The sequence below is a fragment of the Ipomoea nil genome, unplaced genomic scaffold (assembly GCF_001879475.1).
Source record: "Ipomoea nil cultivar Tokyo-kokei standard unplaced genomic scaffold, Asagao_1.1 scaffold0666, whole genome shotgun sequence".
Taxonomy (NCBI): Eukaryota; Viridiplantae; Streptophyta; class Magnoliopsida; order Solanales; family Convolvulaceae; genus Ipomoea; species Ipomoea nil.
The window spans coordinates 1,311,993-1,333,693 of record NW_017617094.1 but is presented as its reverse complement, the minus strand read 5'-3'; the positions used below and the strand labels follow the sequence as shown (position 1 = coordinate 1,333,693).

At 34.5% G+C, this 21,701-nt stretch overlaps 2 protein-coding genes across 2 annotated transcripts; one reads left to right on the top strand and one right to left on the bottom strand.

Moving 5' to 3' along the window:
• Nucleotides 1-3,346: 3,346 nt before the first annotated feature.
• LOC109174854 (expansin-like B1) lies at nt 3,347-5,551 on the bottom strand. The gene is made up of 4 exons (XM_019324084.1): nt 5,369-5,551; nt 4,984-5,093; nt 4,442-4,747; nt 3,347-3,647 (listed from the first exon to the last, which is right to left on the bottom strand). Exons 1-4 carry the CDS (start codon nt 5,499-5,501, stop codon nt 3,456-3,458), a joined length of 741 nt encoding a protein of 246 aa, XP_019179629.1. The 5' UTR covers nt 5,502-5,551; the 3' UTR covers nt 3,347-3,455.
• A 12,357-nt stretch (nt 5,552-17,908) lies between these two features.
• Nucleotides 17,909-20,387, top strand: LOC109174855 (expansin-like B1). Its single transcript, XM_019324085.1, has 4 exons — nt 17,909-18,087; nt 18,358-18,467; nt 19,119-19,424; nt 20,117-20,387. Exons 1-4 carry the CDS (start codon nt 17,955-17,957, stop codon nt 20,306-20,308), a joined length of 741 nt encoding a protein of 246 aa, XP_019179630.1. The 5' UTR covers nt 17,909-17,954; the 3' UTR covers nt 20,309-20,387.
• The last annotated feature ends 1,314 nt before the right edge of the window (nt 20,388-21,701 follow it).

The following is a 21,701-nucleotide window of genomic DNA, read 5'->3' as shown; positions in this document are numbered from 1 at the left end:
AGATAATATTTAACGGAAAAGTTAACGGATAATCATATTCATTAAGGATAAATTAGTAAATCTTAAGAAAAAATTAAAATCTGATCAATCTGAGCCATTCATTTGATTAAAAAACTTTGACCGCCATTTTTTCTACCCATTATAGGCCTAACTCTCTTGGCCTCTTATTAGTATACTAGTTTTTCTACGCGCTTTGCGCGAATAGGATAATGCCCAATACTTATTTTTAAATAAGTATTTCAAAGTATATAAATGCAATATTATATAAAAGATGTTCATGCATAGGTAATTAAATGTTAAATTTATTTATTTAAATTGGTAATTTAAAGTATATAAATGCAAAATAATATATGAGAGATTGATTATATATAACTATCATAAAAATAAATGTTTGCAACTTCGTAATAACGCTAATCTAAGTAGTAAGTCTAAAAGTGATAGTCTAAATAAATTATTATTTTCATCTTCAGTACATGTCTTTTTTTTTTTTTTTTTTTTTGGTAGTGTGTCATGTGCATTTGGGTTATTGGTAGTATCATAGAGCAATCGTTATATCCTACACCACGGCGCACATAGCACTGTGCGCCGCGCGCCTCCCAAAACGACGTCGTTTTGGGGTAGTGTTGGGAGGCACGGTAGGAAGTTGCTGAGATTATGTGTATTTGTTCACAACGTTATGTGTATTTGTTCACAACGTTATGTGTATTGGTTCATACAGTTATGTGTATTTTTTATACAATTATGTACATTCTTTTTATACAATTATGTACATCCGAATCAGAAAATTTGTGTGTATTATGTTAAGAGTTGATGTGTATTATGTTAAAAGTTTATGTTTATTATGTATTATGTTAGATTATGTGTATTATCTTTTAAAAAGAGTATGTATATTTTGTTATATAATTATGTACATTCATGTATAACATTATGTGTATTCTAGTATAACATTATGTACATTCTTGAACAGCGGGTTTTTTTTTTTAAAGAAAAAACTACTGCCATTCACTGGGGCAGGAAATTTCAAAAAAAAAATAATTAAAACGACGTCGTTTTGCATCTGGGCGCATAGTGCAACGCGCGCCGTGGTGTAGGATATAAATTGCCATCATAGAGGGATTCATCATGCAATGAGATTATGGTGTATGAAGTTTTAGATTTGTCTTGTTGTGTATATGACTGAGATCTTAGTTGTGCTATGAACTCTTTATTTTACAAGCACATGTTGATATTTGGTAGCGGTAGTTTTCTCCTACATGTTTCACGTGTTGTGAGACATCTAATTCTAAATTAATTAAATGCATATGTATTATTTTTTGTTGTAGCTACTAATTTATTTTTTAATTTAAGTAATAAGAGCAAGTGGGAAAATTATGATGTAGAATCGTGTCCACCTTGCAAGGTGGACAAAGGTGGACACTGTTCCAAAACTGTTCATAATTATGAATATATAGTTCAAAAATTATGAACATAGAGTTATGAACATAATTATGAACATATAGTTCTGTAATTATGAATATAGAGATTCAATAATTGTGAATATGAAGTTAAAAAATTATGAATATATAGCTTTATAATTATGAACATATAGTTCAGTAATTATGAACACAGAGTTCTGTAATTGTGAATATAGAGTTCAATAATTATGAATATGAAGTTCAAAAATTATGAATATATAGCTTTATAATTATGAACATATATTTCAATAATTATGAACATAGAACTGTGTTCACATTGCAAGGTGGACACAGTTCCACAACATAACGATTGAATAAAGTGGCGTACATACTTTTCATCCACAATAATGAAATCATTGATTTTTTTTTTTTTAATTTCCATTCGTTGTTGAGACAAATTGTTTTGAGAGTTTGTCAATGACAATTGCGGTCAATAGATGATGATAATAAATAATTCAAAATATAAAGTTACAATAGATATTATTATAACAATATAATAAAAATTAACTTACAAATTTCTTTAGAAGTTTTCATGCATTGGTAAAAGCATAATTGAAATAATAAGTTTTGTTCTCAATAATCAAAAGAAGATTAATTAAACGAAAAAAAAAAAACCGAACTTAAATTTATTAAATTTATTACTTTTTAATGAAAGAAAATAAAATGATTATCAAAGTTCTTGATTTATAATCATTAAATGCTATGTATTTAGTCGGACTAATTATTTGACTAAAGTTTATGTTAAATTTTATATTTTATTTTTAATACATTTTAACATATTCGTAGTATATGTTTAACAATTATGCTAACTCTAATTAGAATGATGTTCGAACCTACGACCTTTCTTATAGAAATTAATGACTATATAAGTTAAGAATAATAAATAGTTAACAAAATATTCCGTTAATAAAGTTTATACTAACGAAATTTAAGGTTATTTAAGGAAAGAAAATAATATAATAAAGGGTAAATAAGGAAAATCATCAAAAATACTAAAATCAAAATACTATGAACCATTTATTTTAAGAAACAAGTAGTACCGACATTTTTTTTTATTCCAATTAAGGGCCTAACATTATTGGCTCTTATTAAAATTGTAGATATATAGTAGATATAAGTAATTAGCATATAAGTCTCACCATATTATGGATAAAAATAATAATGTTGAGAATATTGATGTGGGTGAAGAACTATTTAATAAGAAGAATTTTGTGATATATTATAACATGTTTTGTAAGAAAATTATAAATGATAAGAATCAAAATCATTGAAAGTTTGTAAGGATGTATTTAATTTAGAATTTTAACGACTTTTGTAGACTTTTTAAAATAATAAAAAAAAAGTTGATAAAAGTTTATGAATGTTTTTTATATAGACTTTCTATAGAGTCTTAGAAATTTTTAAAAAGTTTTGAACGACTCAATGAAAATCAATCAAAGTTTATTAAAATCTATGATTTTAAAAGTCTACAAAAATCATGATTGAATACACCCCCTTTAATGGCAAATTATACAGTGCACCAAGGTGCACATTGCATTGTGCGCCTTAAGAGTTTATGTGATTTGTTGTTGTGAAGTTAAAAAGCCTCCCGAAAACCAGATAAATAGTGCAGACTCAAAAAGAATTTGAGATGCTGCAGTCTTAGGGTTAAGAGTTTATGTGTATTATGTTAAGGGTTCATTTGTATTATATGAAAAGTTTATGTGTATTATGTTAAGAGTTTATGTGTACGTATTATCTATTATGTTAGATTATGTGTATTATGTTAGGAGTTTATGTCTATTCTACTATACAATTATGTAAATACGAAACAAGGAATTTTTAGGGCACACAATGCATTGTGCACCCTAGTGCACGATATGACAATTGAAAATTAATCACTTTGAAGATCATTAACACTACTTTTATTTTTTATTTTTATTATGATTATTTATTAAGAAATAAATATTATTACATGAATTTATTGGGCACAAATTTGGTATGAATTAAATTGGAATTTCTTCAAGGGAGCTGAATATCAGTGTCAATGGTGGAACCAGCCTTCCAATAATCAGGAATGATAGCCTTTTTGGACTCTATCCATTTTTGGCCGCTGACTAAGAACCTGAGTTTAAGCTCTCCCTTTGGTGGGTTTTGCAAGTCAAACACTGTCCCATATGAACGTCTCATTGGTATCCATTTGTAGCTTGCTTTCTGCAACAATTTAGTCAAAACACCATTAGCAAAACAAGCAAGAGGATTTTGATTAATTAATTACACTTCTAACAAATCAAGAATTGAAATATGTGTTTTTAAACACTAATATTAACCATTTAGACTTTTTTTTTTTTTTTTTTTTTTTGTAACTAGAGAAACGCAACCACATTCGAGTATGTGCACCGGATAAATCTTAAGTTATGATCCTAATTGGCAAAGGACAACAAGAAAGTAAACCAGTTGAGATCGTGCATAACTGATCAACTCAAACAAAAAAGAACGACAAGGAGGTAAATAAGGGTGTCAATGCGACTTGGCCCGCCCCACTGCGGGCTTTTATTTTCACTGGCTTTTGCGAGTTGGCATGCGAAGGCTGTAGGTTAGGATTATGTATATATAATTTTTAATATATATATATATATATATATATATATATATATATATATATATAAATTAATGAAAAGCCCGCAGCTCATGCGGGCTAGCCTGCGTTGCCCGTCAAGCCCGCAAGGCCTGCATTTTTGCGGACCAAAAGTTCTAAGTCTTAATCTGCCCCGCCGCGGGGCAGTTTAGGGATGGCCTACGGGCTTCTGCCTACCTTGACACCCATTGAAGTAAATCAGCTTAGATTGCTCATAGCTGATCAGCTCAAACTAAGAACGCCGATAGACCACTAATTTTTACTGAGAGTTAAATTCGAAATCATGTGTTTATCAAACAAACAGTTCGACCAATTTGGTTAATGATCGTACATGTTGTATTAATATTGTTAAGAAAACATATATACAAACCTCATAGACCTCAATGGAAAGAATGTCATTGGCACCACCCTGATTGAAGGGGAGAATAGCAAGATATCCATGATAGTTGCTCTGCTCAAGAATTTTGATCTTCAGCTTGCCATGCCCACAAGAAACCCTTTCGTAGTCGACGTCGATTACGCCCCGTGCAAAGAGATCCTTAGCGGCATATGGTTTTGCCAGTCCGGCGTAGGCATTGTGGGTGAGAATGAAGTCAGTTCCGGGGCCTTCTCCATTGTCTGTGATCACCACCTTCACTCCCTCTTTGTTACATAATGTTTCATCCTTACACCTCACCTATCCAATCAAATATCATTATTATATAAATTCCGCCTTATAATCTTAGCCAACAACCACAAGGAGGTAAACCAACCAAAGTTATCCTAGTTGATCAGTTCAAACAGAAAGAACCAATATAACGTTTTCGATCACTTGTAGTCGAACTTGTAACCTTGTCATTATCAAGTTAACAACCTGACTAACTTGATTAGGGTTGCCCAGAAATATAATGTGAAATTTAAACATTAACATACCAAGTAACAAGCGCCACAACCAGCACCATAACGATAGAGGCGGCTTGAGGCAGCGGAGACTAAACCATCGTTGATGTTTCTTCCATATTGCCCATACCCACAAGCTCCAGCTGACCAAATCAAACCAAACCATTATTAATTAGCATCAAACTAAAATGCTACAAATCAATTCAAAGAAAATTTTCAGAAATAATTTATTTTGAGTGACAAGGGAAACCGCAACCACTATCTTAGGATAGGCACTGGGTACGTAAATCCCGTCAGTTCAAACTAAAAAAACCTAGACCACTCCCACAGGTCGAACAATCTGACCAACTTGACTAAAGTTGGCATGCAGAAATAAGCATTCAAAGGTAAAATTAATTATTGAGGACATATATATTACTTGGAGTTCCTTTGCCATCAGGTGTGGTATAATAGGTTGCCTTGGAAGGATAAGTTTGGGTGTAGCAGAATGCAGCTGGCAGAACCATGAAAATGCAGAGTAGAGTACAACCTTGTTTCAGTGAAAACCCCATTTTCTTAACTTAAACTCACAAATTAAAGAGAGAAAGAGCGAGAGAGATGTGTGAAAGTGGAATGAAGAAATCTCATATTTATAGTTTGGAATGATGTGTTGATGAGAGGGTAGGTTTTGAAGTTTTCTATATCCTTGTACTGGAAACCCTTCCTAATTTCAACTCTCAGCCTGTAGTTTCTGAATCTTTCTCTATGTGGATGCATGAAGTTTCTTTGAAGTACATTTCTTGTGAATAAGTCTAATTAAAACCATGATTAGGAAAGCTAAGCTATATGACTCCTCCCTTAATTAATTTTAGGACATCAGTTCAAGGGGTAAATTAATTAGCCATGTTGACTTTATGATTATAGGATGTGAGTGGAAATTATTTATAGGGATAACTATGGTTGGACCAGATCACAGGTTTTTAACTGCAACACGTAAATCCTAAAAATTATTTGTCAATTCTAAACGCGGTTGTATTCCTCCGATCTTTCAAAGAAGGATTAAATTAAATTTTACAATTTGGAAAAGTTAAAATGTCCATTATTTTAAATAGTAGTTATACTATGCAGATTGCGTAATTAAATTAATACCTAATACGAAGAAAATTGAAATAAGCAAATACTGTACAATTTTAAAATATCAAAGTTAATTAATATAAAATAAAAATGTTAATATAAAATAACACTAGATCGGTATCGAACCCATTAAGTGTGCAAAGTCTGGTCCGATCGCCACCGACCCGAGCTACTGCCTCCAGGGCCGGTCCTATCAATTTATAGGCTCAGGGCAGGATAAAAAAAAAATAGATCCCGGTTAATATATATTTCATGCCTAAAATTTAAATTAAATAAAGAAAAATTATTAATGTCAATAACTTTAAATAAGATTAACAAGTTTTTAAACAATTTTACATACACAATAATAATCATTGAAAAAAATTACAGGTGCTTTCCTTAATGCAAAATAATAAATAATCGTATAAGTGCCTTCCTAAATAAATAATTATTATAGTTTATAAAAATGAATAAATAATTTAAAATTGAGTAAACTTATAAACAATAACATTGTTAGCATAATAAATAATAAATTAATTATTATTAAAAATTTACAAAACAATAATTACAAACATATGTGAAGCTAAATTTTTTTTTTTTTGACTAGGAGCAAGAAATTAAAATATTTCAAAACACAATAAAAAAATGCAAAAAGATATGAAACATAATTATCTAGATAAAATAGTTTGAACATAAAGCATATTATAAATCACACATCTTCTATATTATTTATATGATTTTTATAAATACTTTTTCTTTTAAATACATAAATTTCAATCTTTTTTAGAATAATTTGAGTACAATGACATATGATAGAAGCTTCTATATTACATTGATTAGATATTCATAACAAGGTAGGGAGTAAATTATCTTTTAATTTTTTTTATAATTCAATCTCAAAATATATCATATAACCAGGGACGGAGCCAAAGGGGGTGCAAGGGCCCCCCCCCCCCCCCACCCCCACCCCCACCCCATGTATAATATTTGTATGTATATATGTATATATGTATATATGTATATATAGTATAGGGTTTAGTATTAGTATAAAAAAACTAGTTAATCTTAACAAGTAACAGGGTGTTTGGTTCGAGGGATTTTAAATTCCCTTCCCACTTAATTCCCACCTAATTCCAAAGGCCATTAAATTCCGTAGTTTGGTTGGAGGGAATTGCATTTCCATGGAATTGCAATTCCTCCATTTTCATGGAATTAAAATCCCATGTCCCCCCTGGGATTTTAATTCCTGGGAAAAAAAGATAGTGATGAGTCAAAATTACCCCTTCCTTTTTTAACTTAAAATTAATGTTTAACAACAATAATGGACATTTCTGACTTTATACTACTTATTCCCTTTCAATTCCCATGTATACCAAACATTGGAATTGAAATTCCCAGTAATTATATTCCTGTCAACCAAACACTGGAATTTAAATTCCCACTTTATTCCCAGTGATTAGAAAGATAATTCATTCAATTCAAACACAAAACAATTACACGTGAGTATATCTAATCTCACCACTAAACACTCCTGACTAATAGACTAGAAATATAAGACTAATTCTAGGACCACAGAAATACAAACTATGTTACATATAATTAAATGATAATAATAACAGTAACACTAATACACCCCCTCAAGCAGAAGATTGATGATCCACAATGTTGAGCTTGTCTCGCAGAGCTGTAAACCGGGGTCCAGGTAGTGGCTTAGTGAGAACATAGGCTAGCTGATCCTTGGTGGAGACAAAGTTGACCACGAAGTCGGCGGAGGCTACCTTGTCACGAACAAAGTGGTAATCTATCTCAACATGCTTCGTCCGAGCATGAAACACAGGGTTAGCGCATAAGTATGTAGTGCCAAGGTTGTCACACCATAAGTTGGAGGGACGCCCAGTGTGCAACCCAAGTTCCCGCAACAGAGAGACCATCCAGGTGACTTCAGCAGCAACATCAGCTAGGACTTTATATTCCGCCTCAGTGGAGGAGCGAGCAACAGTGGGCGTTGCTTCCGAGAGAGCCAGGAAACAAGATTACTCCCGAGGAAGACAGCATAGCCACTGGTGTTTTTCCTGTCGACCGGACACCCAGCCCAGTAAGAGTCGGAGTAGGCATGGATGTCACTTGAAGCGGAAGGAGTAAGTCGAAGACCGTAGTTAAGAGTACCCTTAATATATCGTAACACACGTTTGACCATTGCCCAGTGATCGTCAGTAGGAGAGTGCATGAACTGACATAGGCGGTTGACAGCATACGCGAGGTCTGGCCGAGTGATAGTCAGGTACTGCAATGCCCCAACAATGCGACGATATTGCGTAGGATTCTCAAAAGGCTGATCGGATGGAGTGACAGCTTGAGAAACAGACGCTGGAGTAGTGAGGGATTTGCAGTCCGTCATCCCAGACCGATTAAGTAAGTCTACCATGTATCTATGCTGTGAAAAAATCATCCCGCCATTAGCCGATACTGTCTCGATGCCCAAGAAGAACCCTGGAGTGCCAAGATCTCTAATCTTGAACGCTGATGCAAGGCGACGTAGCAAGGACTTAACAAGAGCGGCGTCACTGCCCATCATGATGATGTCATCCACATAGACGAGTAAAAACACTTTCGAGACACCCGCCGAGTGGTAAAATAATGAGACATCAGTCTTGGACGAAAAGAAACCTGCAGACAGTAAAAAGTCGTGAAGTCTTTTGAACCAGGCCCTTGGAGCTTGCTTAAGCCCATATAGAGACCGCTGCAAAAAACAGACATGATCAGGGTGTGTTGGATCTTCATATCCTGGTGGTTGTTTCATGTATACTGTCTCGGCTAAATGGCCATTCAGGAAGGCGTTGTAGACATCTAGCTGGCGGAGAGTCCACTTGTTCGAGACAGCTAAAGAAAACAAGATGCGGACTGTCGTGGGTTTGACGACTGGACTGAACGTGTCAAAGAAGTCCTCCCCTGCGACTTGAATGAAGCCTTTGGCTACCAAACGAGTTTTATAGCGATCAATCGAGCCATCGGCAGTTCGTTTTGTATGGAAGACCCATTTGCACCCAATAATGTTCATGGCTGGGTTTGGGGGAACTAATCGCCACGTGTTGTTGTGAAGAAGAGCGTTGAACTCTTGATCCATTGCGTCACACCACTGTGGATGGCCTACAGCTTGGGAGTAGCACGTTGGATCAGTCGTTGCTGTTAGAGCATGGAGCTCTTCATTAGAACCCCGAGTCATACGCCGAAGGCGCATAGCCAGAGGTTGAACAACGGTTCGTTTCCGGGCCTGTCTAGGTGCACTTGGCTCAATGGCCAACAAAGGTGCCTCTTGGGCCAACGGGACTGGTTCAGGGTCCGGAGTTGGCATAAGTTGGCAAGATTGCACCGGTGATACGGGAGCTGACGCCCAAGGTAGAGATGCAGGTGTAGAGTCCTGAACCTGCACAGAACCTGTTGCAAAGGGAAACACATTCTCATCAAACCGCACATGGCGACAGATATAGGTTTTCCCACTGATTGGATCCATGCATCTGTATCCCCTATAGGACGGTGGGTAACCTAGGAAGACACTAGGGATGGCAATGTGCCCCGTCCCCGACGGGGATCCCCGATCCCCGCCCCGAAAGAGACGGGGATAGGGAAGATTTTCGGGGAACGGGGACGGGGACGGGGACGGGGAACATTTGAGATTCCCCGCCGGGGACGGAGACGGGGATGGGGACACCCCTCCCCGCCCCGCCCCGTCCCCGAATATATATATATATATATATATATATATATATATATATATATATATATATATATATATATAATTACATATATAAATATAATACACTGTTAGTGTACTATTAGTATAATTACATATATAAATATAGTACATATATATATAGTGGTGGCAGTATTGCATTTATATGTAATTATACTAACAGTACACTATATTTGTATATGTAATTAACTATATATATAGATAGTATTTTAATTTTTAAAATTAGGACTGCTATTTTAAAATTTTTATTATTAAATTTAACATTATTTAACATTTTAACTAGAAGTTGACGGGGAATGGGGAATCCCCGTCCCCGCCTAATTCCCCGCGGGGACGGGGATGGGGAATATTTTTAATTCCCCGTCGGGGACGGGGACGGGGATGGGGATGGGGACGGGGTAGCGGGGACGGGGATGGGGAGCATACTCCCCGCCCCCGCCCCGCCCCGTTGCCATCCCTAGAAGACACATGGGGTGGAACGATACTCCATCTTGTGCCGATTATAAGGCCGTAGATGGGGGTAACATTGACACCCGAAGACACGAAGAAATTGGTACGGTGGTGATTTTTTGTAGAGGCGATAGTATGGACTTTCAAACTTTAAGACCGAGGTGGGAATGTAGTTAATTAAACAGGTGGCAGTTTCAAAAGCGTAGTCCCAATATTCTTGTGGGACGGAGCCTTGAGCAAGAAGAGCTAAACCCGTTTCGACAATGTGTCTGTTACGGCGCTCAACTCTTCCGTTTTGTTCATGCGTATACGCACAAGACCGCCGGTGTTCAATTCCCAAGGATTGGAAGGTTGTGTGTAATTTTCTGTATTCACCCCCTAAATCTGATTGGATTGACTTGATAGAGCACGAAAACTGCGCGCGCCATTAAGGGGGTTGTTGCCAGACGGTGGTGGTGCACCACCGGCGGAGGAACGCCTATCGGAGGATCGGGAAGACATTGTCGCCGGATAAAAAAAAATGGAAACGGGAAAAGGGGGTTGTTTGCGAAAGGGAAGCGATCAGTAGGATCGATTAGGCTGATACCAGATTAGAAAAATAATTCATTCAATTCAAACAGAAAAAATTACACATGAGTATATCTAATCTCACCACTTAGGCTCGATTAGGCTGATCGATTTGGTTAACATGAGTTGATTGAACTTTTATTAATTCAATTTTTTCTAATATGTTTAGTATAAGTATATAAAAATTTATAAATTTAGAAACTGCATTAAAAATTTAATATAAAAATTTATATATTTAATATACAAAATTTTCATAATATGTTTAGTATAAATATATGAAAATTTATATATTTAAAAACTACATTAAAAATACTACTCCGTATTAAACACAAAAAATCAATAAAAATACTTTTTAAAAGATACATTAGAATATAAGCAAAGAAGTAAAGTTGAGGAATTCTAAAATGTGAAGGGAAGGATTGCATTAAAAAATTAATATAAAAAATTTTCATAATATGTTTAGTATAAATATATGAAAATTTATATATTTAAAAACTACATTAAAATACTACTCCGTATTAAACACAAAAAATCAATAAAAATAATTTTTTAAAAGATACATTAGAATATAAGCAAAGAAGTAAAGTTGAGGAATTCTAAAATGTGGAGGGAAGGATTGGAACACTGGCCTTTGATTAAATGAGGTTAAAATTTAAGTATCTTACCAACCAAGCTAATTCACAATACCATAAAACATATGTATATAAATTACTTATACTCAATACATATATACTATATATAAGAGATAGGATAGGGCCCTCTCCCAAGCATGGACCCTGGGCAAGGGCCCAGCCTGCCCTTGCCCCAGGGTCGGCCCTGACTGCCTCCCCGACCCGGATCCCAAACCGCAAAGGCCTCGCTAATAAACTGGAGATCTGTACCGATTGCATCCCCTTATCATTTTAGGTTGGGACTGAGCCCCGACCTCCAATCCTTAGAACATCAACTAAATACAACTATTGCGAACCCTATAGCAACAGGAGTCTGCGAACACGTGGACGGATTAGCCTGGACCGCCAGCCTCGCCCTCTGCATGCGCTCCACTTGCTGTGGATGCCGATAGACCGATAGTTGTTCCTTGACAATCTCTATAAATACCGCATTAGATGCAAAGAATGAGACTTTGTGCAATTTCTACACCCCTACCTTTAGCTAGGGGTGTAAATCAGCCGAGCAGCTCGCGAGCGGCTCGGTCAAAGCTCGGCTCGAGCTCGGTCAAAATCGAGTTCGAGCCGAGCTCGAGCAGCTCGTTTAGTAATCGAGCTCGAGCTAAGCCTAGATATTCTAGGCTCGTGGCTCATCGAGCCGCTCGCGAGCCATATAATATATAATATATATAATACATAATATAATAATAATAATATATAAAAATAACAATTAAAAATTAAAATTTTGAACTCAAAATTCCTAAAAGATTTCTATTATTTATGTATGGATAAAACAAAGTAGTTTGAATTTTAAATCAAAAGTATTAAATAGGTCAAATTCAATGTCAAATCGAGCTCGAACTCGAGCTCAAGATCGAACTCGAGTTCTAACTTGAACAATCAAGCCGAGCTCGAGCAGCCCGAAAATTACCGAGCTCGAGCTCGAGCATAAGTTCTCAAGCTTGATCGAGCTCGAACTCGAACTCGAGCCGAGCCTCCATTAACGAGCTCGAGCTCAAGCCTACCCAGGCTCGAGCTCGGCCCGACTCGTTTACACCAACCTCTGACCCACTGTAACGTAACCGGAGCTTAAGGGCTTAAACCAACAAGCAGACTGTGAAAGGGACCGAAGTCAGACATCACAATACCTTACGAAATAGCAGTATCCTTGTAGTATCCACCGGCAAATTATACCGTGCACCAGGGCTCACAAAGCATTGTGCGCCCTAGCCCAAAACGACGTCGTTTTGTACCTTTTCCCGTGTCTGCTGTTAGTTTCTTAAAAAAAAAAAAATCTCATGTTTCGAATGTACAGAATTGTATAATAGACTGCACAGAATTGTATAATAGAATGTACATAATTGTATAACTGAATACACATAATCTTTTTTGAAAGGATAATACACATAATCTAACATAATACACATAAACTCTTAACATAATAGAAATAAACCCTTAACTCTTTAAAAAAAAATTCACATGTTTCGAATGTACATAATTGTATAATAGAATGTATAGAATTGTATAACTGAATACACATAGGCCCTGTTTGGTAAAAAATTGGCCTATAGGCCAATTTTGACTTATTTGACCATTATTAATTGTTTGATTTAGTTAAAATATCAATATAAATGTTTGGTTAATTAGCTTTTTGCAACTCCAAAAGGCTAAAATTAAAAAGCTACTCCTAGCAACTTTTTCAATTAGCTTTTTGAGAAAAGAAATTATACAAAACAACTAATTTACCAAACACTTTTCTACAATCAGCTAATGTTATCAAGTATTTATACCCTCTAATTAACACAATCAGCTAACAGCAAACAGCTATCAGCTAACAGCCATTTTACCAAACAGGGCCATAATCTTTCTTGAAATGATAATACACATAATCTAACATAATACATAATACACATAAACTCTTCAAATAATACAAATAAACTCTTAATATAATACACATAAACTCTTCAAATAATACAAATAAACTCTTAATATAATACATAAACTCTTAACTCTTTAAAAAGAATCTTCTGTTTCGAATGTACAGAATTGTATAATAAAATGTACATAATTTTATAACAGAAGACACATAAACTGTGTCGCGTCAACTCCCCCACACAACTTACATAATTCTGCGCCCTGGTGCACAGTATAACGGGTTTTACTACATCAGGCACGAGTCTCATTTTGTTTACACTAATGAGGTTTACATCTTTTGTGATATTTTTTTATTATATACTTTTAACCTAATTCATTTTATTAAATATTATTTCGACATAATATTGTAATGATTTATTTCTTACAACGAACAGCAGTAGGAATTTAACTATAATTTAGTACTAACTTAAAGCTTAAGCGCGGCCAAAAGCTTTGTGATCAAGCGGCATAGTTGTGACATTTCATATGAGAGGTTTTAAGTTCAAACCTCAGTTTTGAGGTAAAAGTACCTACGAGATTGATACGCCATTGATGGGCATTGATCTTGTAGCAAGAATAATATATATTACCTTATATATGTAATTAGGAAAATAATTAGTATTTATGTGTAATTGGTAATTAGGGGAATAATTAGTCATTCCATTATTATAATTACATTATTTTAGGAAGTGAGATAGTATATATAGGGTATTCTATGTAATGTTAAAGGTATGCAAAAATGAAATATACTGAAGAGTTCTTCATCATTTTCTTCCATTATATTGTTTTTCTTTTGGAGTTACCGTAACTCGAATACGGATTGAAGCCAGAAGCCTGCTCGAAAGGTTTCTTCTATTGCGTACTAAATTTCTGTACGTAACATTGGTGCTTTCATTGAGTCTATTGGTGAGAGTATTCTCTATCTTTTTATTTTTATTTTATTTTTGTTCTTGTTTTCTGTTTTTGGCAGCATCCCTTAGAAAATTCAAAAAAAAAAAAAAGTTCTCAACCAAATCAGAAAAAAAAAATACCACAAAATTTTTCCCTATTCGTATTTTTTCTTTATCATTATCTTTTTTTTTTATCACAATTCTTGAAATCAACTTATTGATTTTTTACATACCGTCATGACAGATCGGTTAGTAACAAATCTCTCGGTTTTCGTCCATAATCAAATTATCCACACCAATAATTTGAATCTCCAACTCCAAACCATTAATCAAACATTGCAAAGTTTGATTGTATCAATTGAGGAGATTAACCATGTCACTAGCAATTATTCGTCTCACAACAGTCTTCATAAATTGGAAAAAGATCAAAGTCAACTAGATGGTCCAAGAAAGTATGTAGATATCCTCAAGGAAACAATGCCAAAAGATCAACTACAATTTGAGGTGTCAATGAATGTGGTTGATAATGAAAGTGTTCATGATCTCAAGGAGAAAAATTTACACATATTAGACAAGCCACCACCACCCCTTCCTAATATCTCATTGACAGTTGCAGAACCAATGCCGATTATGAAGAATTGTACAAGTTTGAGTTCTACTAAGGAGGATGAAAGTGCGCCAGAAAAGATTTATGTACTACTAGTTTCTCCTACAAAAGAAATCTACCTCATGAAAAACCCAGTTTATATCCAAGAGAACACACTGCAAGAGAAAATGAATTTTGTTACCGGGTTACACAAGAAGAAATTCTCATTTGTCTCTATATTGCAATGGTATTGGTTCGGTCGAGCCTTGTACCTGATGTACAATCTTCCTAACATTTTTCAACCAAAAATTTGGGTTGAATATTTGTGTTGGGTAGAACTCAAGAGACGAACCACTTATACTTCCACCTTGAGGACAAGGTGATTTTCGAAGAGGCAAGGAGTGATACGCCATTGATGGGCATTGATCTTGTAGCAAGAATAATATATATTACCTTATATATGTAATTAGGAAAATAATTAGTATTTATGTGTAATTGGTAATTAGGAGAATAATTAGTCATTCCATTATTATAATTACATTATTTTAGGAAGTGAGATAGTATATATAGGGTATTCTATGTAATGTTAAAGGTATGCAAAAATGAATTATACTGAAGAGTTCTTCATCATTTTCTTCCATTATATTGTTTTTCTTTTGGAGTTACCGTAACTCGAATACGGATTGGAGCCAGAAGCCTGCTCGAAAGGTTTCTTCCGTTGCGTACTAAATTTCTGTACGTAACAGAGATCCCTGTACTATAGCGTTTTGTTCAATTTAGTCCTTATACTTTTATTGTGTTCAATTTAGTCCTTGTACTTTCAAAAATGGTGCAATTAAGGACAATAGTTAACAATGTTAATATTATCGTTAACTTAGGTTACGTGACGCTGATGATATTTATATTCCTACTCATATATTACTTTATAAATATTTAAAAAAATTTATTTTTACCACCAATATATTAAATTAGTATGTCCAAAATAAATAATTACTACCATATATGTTCGTAATGAGATTTGGAAAATTGTCCTTAGTTTTATCACTTTTTAAAGTAGAGGGACTAAATTGAACAGAATAAATGTACAAGGACTAAATTGAACAAAACACTATAGTACAAGGACTTCATAGGTACTTTGATCCAGTTTTGAATAGGTTGAGAAAGTATGTATGAACTTTTTTGTTTTTGTTTTTTGTTTTTGTTTTTGTTTGTTGATATGCTTATTTGAACTTCAAGGATCCGTGTGAAATTTTCCTTTTTTGTTTTTTTTTTTGTTTTTTTTTTTGTTTGTTTTTTCCAAAATTATGAAAGAAAACAGTTTTACCTAAAACTCAATTTTTTCTATATTATATTAAATAATCTTATATGCATACTAAACATTATCCAACCTGGAGGTTGTGGTTGAGTAGAAGGAACTCATCCATCCTTAACCAAAAGTCAATGGTTCAAATTTTGATTTTGGGAATAGAGCAGCCTTAAATCTCTAGGCCAACTGTCCCACCCAAAGGAGGTGCCTACAATTCAGAAAAAAAAAATACTAAACATTATCCAGAAACAAGAACAAGTCAAATAAGCATATCAACAAACAAGAACGTAACAAGCTAAGCCAATTCAAGCAATGGATAAATTATTCATTTTGCTTTAGTTGTTTGCACAAATTATTAGTTAGTTTAGAATTGACAAATAGTTTTTAGGATTTACGTGTTGCAATTAAAAACCTGTGATCGGGTCCAATTGTCCAACCATAGTTTATATAGTTATCCCTATAAATAATTTCCACTGTCATTCTAGAATCATAAAGTCAACATGGCTAATTAATTTACCCGGCCCCTTGAAAAGATGTCCTAAAATTAATTAAGGGAGGAGTCATATATATAGCTTATAATTATAATTTTTCAACCCAAACATAAATAATTTATATACGCCAATTAACTACCATGGCTCATGCCTGGTCCAAGTAGTTGATTGTTTTCTATTCCTTCTTGTACTGAACATTTAATTTAATAAATTTTTCGACTTTAATTTTCAAAATAAAAAATTACCATGTAGTGTGATGATATCCCGATTACCATTTTATATGGACGGTCATAAGTTGGATAAGAATTCTAAGTATTTCAAAAAAAAAATAATAATAAATTATATACTTTTAATCAATGTACAGTTTTGATTATATTTTTACCGTATAATTAAAGATTAAGGTTGAATCTCTAACCTAGCCCGACAATGGCTCAACAGATAGGACTAAATGTCAGTGCACACAAGAGATCTGTTCACTATGGGGATAATTCCACAATACTATTATCAAGGTTTGAATCTTAGTCTCTTCTTCCAAATACTACATATTGAATCAGTGAGAATGTGAGATAAGCCTGTGCGAACAATATTCAATCATAACTTATTAAAGACAAAGGATGTGAAAGATTTAAAACTGCAAAAAATCTAGGAATTATACATGCTAATGCCCAATAACTAGTTGCTATTCAGATATAATTTAGGAGCTAAAACTTCATTATTTTTACTACATATTGGTCATGTTTGGTAAATGGCTGTTAGCTGTTAGCTGATTGGGTTAATTCGAGGGTATAATTAGTTGATAACATTAGCTATTGTAGAAAGATGTTTGGTAAATTAGCTGTTAGCTGATAGCTGTTTGGTATAATTTCTTTTATCAAAAAGTTAATTGAAAAAGTTGTTTTGAACAACTTTTTGAATTTTAGCATTTTGAAGTTACAAAAAAAAACTAATTAACCAAACACTTATAACCAAATCAAACAATTAATAGTGATCAAATAAGTCAAAATTTGCTGATAGATTAACTATTTTACCAAACAGAGCCATTAAGTAATCATGGTTTTAATTAGACTTATTCACAAAAGAAATGTACTTCAAAGAAACTTCATGCATCCACATAGAGAAAGATTCAAAAACTGCAGGCTGAGAGTTGAAATTAGGAAGGGTTTCCAGTACAAGGATATAGAAAACTTCAAAACCTACCCTCTCATCAACACATCATCCCAAACTATAAATATGGGATTTCTTCATTCCACTTTCCCACATCTCTCTCTCTGCGTGTTTCTCTCTTTACTTTGTGTGTTTAAGTTAAGAAAATGGGGTTTTCACTGAAACAAGGTTGTACTCTACTCTGCATTTTCATGGTTCTGCCAGCTGCATTCTGCTACACCCAAACTTATCCTTCCAAGGCAACCTATTATACCACACCTGATGGCAAAGGAACTCCAAGTAATATATATGTCTTCAATAATAAATTTTAGCTTTGAATACTTATTTCTGCATGCCAACCTTAGTCAAGTTGGTCAGACTGTTCGACTCCCAGTGAGAGTGTTTTAGGTCTTCTTGATTTGAGCTGACAGGATATACCCAATGCCTACTCTAAGATAGTGGCTGCGGTTTCCCTCGTCACTCAAAATAAATTATTTCTAAAAATTTTCTTTGAATTGATTTGTAGCATTTTAATTTGATGCTAATAATGGTTTGGTTTGATTTGATCAGCTGGAGCTTGTGGGTATGGGCAATATGGAAGAAGCATCAACGATGGTCTAGTCTCCGCTGCATCAAGCCGTCTCTATCGTTATGGTGCTGGCTGTGGTGCTTGTTACTTGGTATGTTAACAATTAATCGAGTCCATCTAATGTTTAAATTTCACATGTAGGCAATTCCAATCAAGTTGGTCCTGTTGTTAACTTGATAACGGTAATGTTACAAGTTTGACTCCTAGTGAGAGTGGCCTATTGGCCATTGAGTAATTTACCTCATTGTAGCCGTTTGTTGGTTATGGTCATAAGACAAGATTTACTAGTGCACAATTTCAAATAGTGATAGCGAGTTTGTCTTGTCACTATCACATGCATGTCTAAAAAATTATATTATGGATGATAATATATAGGCACTATTTGGTAACATAGTTAGGTTGTTAGTCAATTTTGACTTATTTGACCACCATTAATTGTTTGACTTAATTAAACAGTCGTGTTTGATAAATTAACTTTTTGTAACATCTTACTCTTACAAAATGCTAACATTTGAAAAGCTGCTCAAAATAGTTATTTTCATAAGCTTTTTAAGATAGAAAGTCATTTTACACGTATCAGCTATCAGCTAACATCTGATTTATTAAACGTCTCTTTACCATCAGCTAGCTACCAACTAGTCAAACCCACTAACACAATCGACAGCTATAAGCTAACAACTATTTACCAAATACCACCATAATAAAGTTAACAATATTATAATAATAATATTTGGATGGTCAGGTGAGGTGTAAGGATGAAGCATTGTGTAACAAAGAAGGAGTCAAGGTGGTGATCACAGACAATGGAGAAGGCCCTGGAACTGACTTCATTCTCAGCCACAATGCCTACGCCGGACTAGCAAAACCCTACACCGCTAAGGATCTCTTTGCACGAGGCGTTATCGACGTCGACTATGAAAGGGTTTCTTGTGGGCACGGCAAGCTTAAGATCAAAATTCTTGAGCAGAGCAACTATCATGGCTATCTTGCTATTCTCCCCTTCAATCAGGGTGGTGCCGATGATATTCTCTCCATTGAGGTCTATGAGGTTTGTATATATGTTTTCTTAACAATATTAATACCACATGCACTATCATTTCAGCCAAATTGTTCCATCTGTTTGCTTGATAAACACAAAGTTTTAAATTTAACTCCCAATAAAAGCTAGCTTCTTGGTTTGAGCAATCTAGGTTTAAGATTGAATCTCAAACTACAAGGATCCCACACCCAGCCTAACAGAGCATTTGGGAGGATGTAAATCAGGGTGACTCAATAGCTCAACAGACAGGGTCAAATGTCGGTGCGCACAAGGGGGATCTGTCCACTTTGGGCATAATCCCTACACTGCCGCTACCGAGGTTCAAACCTTGGTCTCTTCTCCCAAATACTGCATACTGAACTAGTGAGCTAAACCCGTGTGAGCTATGAGCAATCTAGGCAGGTTTACCTCTTTATTGTCCTTTTTGGATTGAGCCGGTCAGCTATGCACAACCTAGATTGATTTACTTTCTTGCTGTCCTTTGTCAGCTAGCTAGGATTACAAGATTGGGTTTATCCCGTACATATCCTCGGATGTGGTTGCGTTTCTCTAGTTACAAAAAAAAAAAAAATAAAATAAAAAAATTAAAGTCTATATGGTTAATATTAGTGTTTAAAAGCACCTACTTCTTGATTTGTTAGAAGTGTAATTAATCAAAACCCTCTTGTTTTGCTAATGGTGTTTTGACTAAATTGTTGCAGAAAGCAAGCTACAAATGGATACCAATGAGACGTTCATATGGAACAGTGTTTGACTTGCAAAACCCACCAAAGGGAGAGCTTAAACTTAGGTTCTTAGTCAGTGGCCAAAAATGGATAGAGTCCAAGAAGGCTATTATTCCTGATTATTGGAAGGCTGGTACCACCATTGATACTGATATTCAGTTCCCTTGAAGAAATGTCATTTTAATTTTTACCAAATTTGTGCCCAATAAATCCATGTAATAATAATATTTGTTTCTTAATAAATAATCGAGTTGTTATACCATGGATCAGGGTCCACCTTGCAAAACGACGTATAAATTATGTATTTTTAGTATTGAAATTGTGAACTTCTAAAATATAAATTGTGTTTTCAAGTCAAAACGCATAACAGTTACGTTGTAGAAGGGAAGTTGTGATTACAATTCATGGTCATCACATCCTAATCTGTTAAGGAATAAGGTTCAAATTGGTCACTACTGAACGTAACCTGAAAATGTAATTAGGCCACTGAACGTAAAAGAGAGAGTGCAATTAGACCACTGAACACCTCAAATGTATGCAATTTCACCGGATAGCAGGTTACTATCCATTTCATCAAGTTACTATCCATTTTATCAGGTTACCTGCTTACGTGGATGTTGACTTGACATTTTTAATAATTTTTTATAATAAATTCTAAAAATAAAAATAATTTTTTTATAAAAAAAAAAAAAGGTCCGGCCACCCCTTCCTCTCCTCCTTCGTCTCCAGTGAACGTGGTTGAGTTGCCTGGAAGGCATTTTCTTGAAAACAAGACTGTCATGACCTTTTTTACATTACTTAAGCCAAAAATATGTAATCATAAGCTCTAGGCCATTAGCAAATCAACAAATTTTCTTGCAAATAGACCTATCATCACCCACATTACATTATTTAATCCATGAATCTGTAATCATAGGCTGTTAACTTTAGGCCTTTAGCAAACAGGACTTGTGTATGGTAAGCCGAAGGAGGAGGGGGAAAAGGGTGGTTGCCAACGTTTTTTTTTTTTTTTTTTTTTTTTTTTTTTTTTTTTTATATATAATTTTTAATTTTTACTTTTAAAATTTATTATTAAAAATTATAAAAAATGTCAACTCATCATCTACATAAAACAGGTAACCTAATGAAATAGATGGTAAACTGTTATGAAAAAGCACGTGAGTCTTTGAATGCAAGATAAAGCCTTTAGAACATTTAATTTATTTCAATTATAACACTGGACTAGATGAAACATATTCCAGATATAATAAAGGACATGAAATGAATAGCAGTAAAAGAAAGCATGCACCAGGATATGTTCACGCAGTTCGGAGCCTCACTCCTACGTCTGCGGGGCCACTCACATCAACCCAAATCCACTATGATGAAAAACGGAGTACAAAAGGGTAGTTAATTACACTCTACAGTATAACCTATAACTACTCCAGTGGATCCGATGTGCAGGCGTTCTTCATTGCTTCATGAACTGATTGCAAGATCTTCTTCACACACAACAGTACAGAATATATTTGGTATAGATGCATCAAAATTTCAGTGTAAGACTTTGTGAAAGAGTGCGCAA

Coding starts and splice junctions, on each gene's coding strand:
- LOC109174854 (XM_019324084.1), bottom strand. CDS start 5,501: ATGGGGTTTTCACTGAAACAAGGTTGTACTCTACTCTGCATTTTCATG. Junction 5,094..5,368: donor TGATGGCAAAGGAACTCCAA/GTAATATATATG, acceptor TGATTTGGTCAG/CTGGAGCTTGTGGGTATGGG. Junction 3,648..4,441: donor TTTCCATTGAGGTCTATGAG/GTTTGTATATAT, acceptor AAATTGTTGCAG/AAAGCAAGCTACAAATGGAT.
- LOC109174855 (XM_019324085.1), top strand. CDS start 17,955: ATGGGGTTTTCACTGAAACAAGGTTGTACTCTACTCTGCATTTTCATG. Junction 18,088..18,357: donor TGATGGCAAAGGAACTCCAA/GTAATATATATG, acceptor TGATTTGATCAG/CTGGAGCTTGTGGGTATGGG. Junction 18,468..19,118: donor GCTGTGGTGCTTGTTACTTG/GTATGTTAACAA, acceptor TTGGATGGTCAG/GTGAGGTGTAAGGATGAAGC.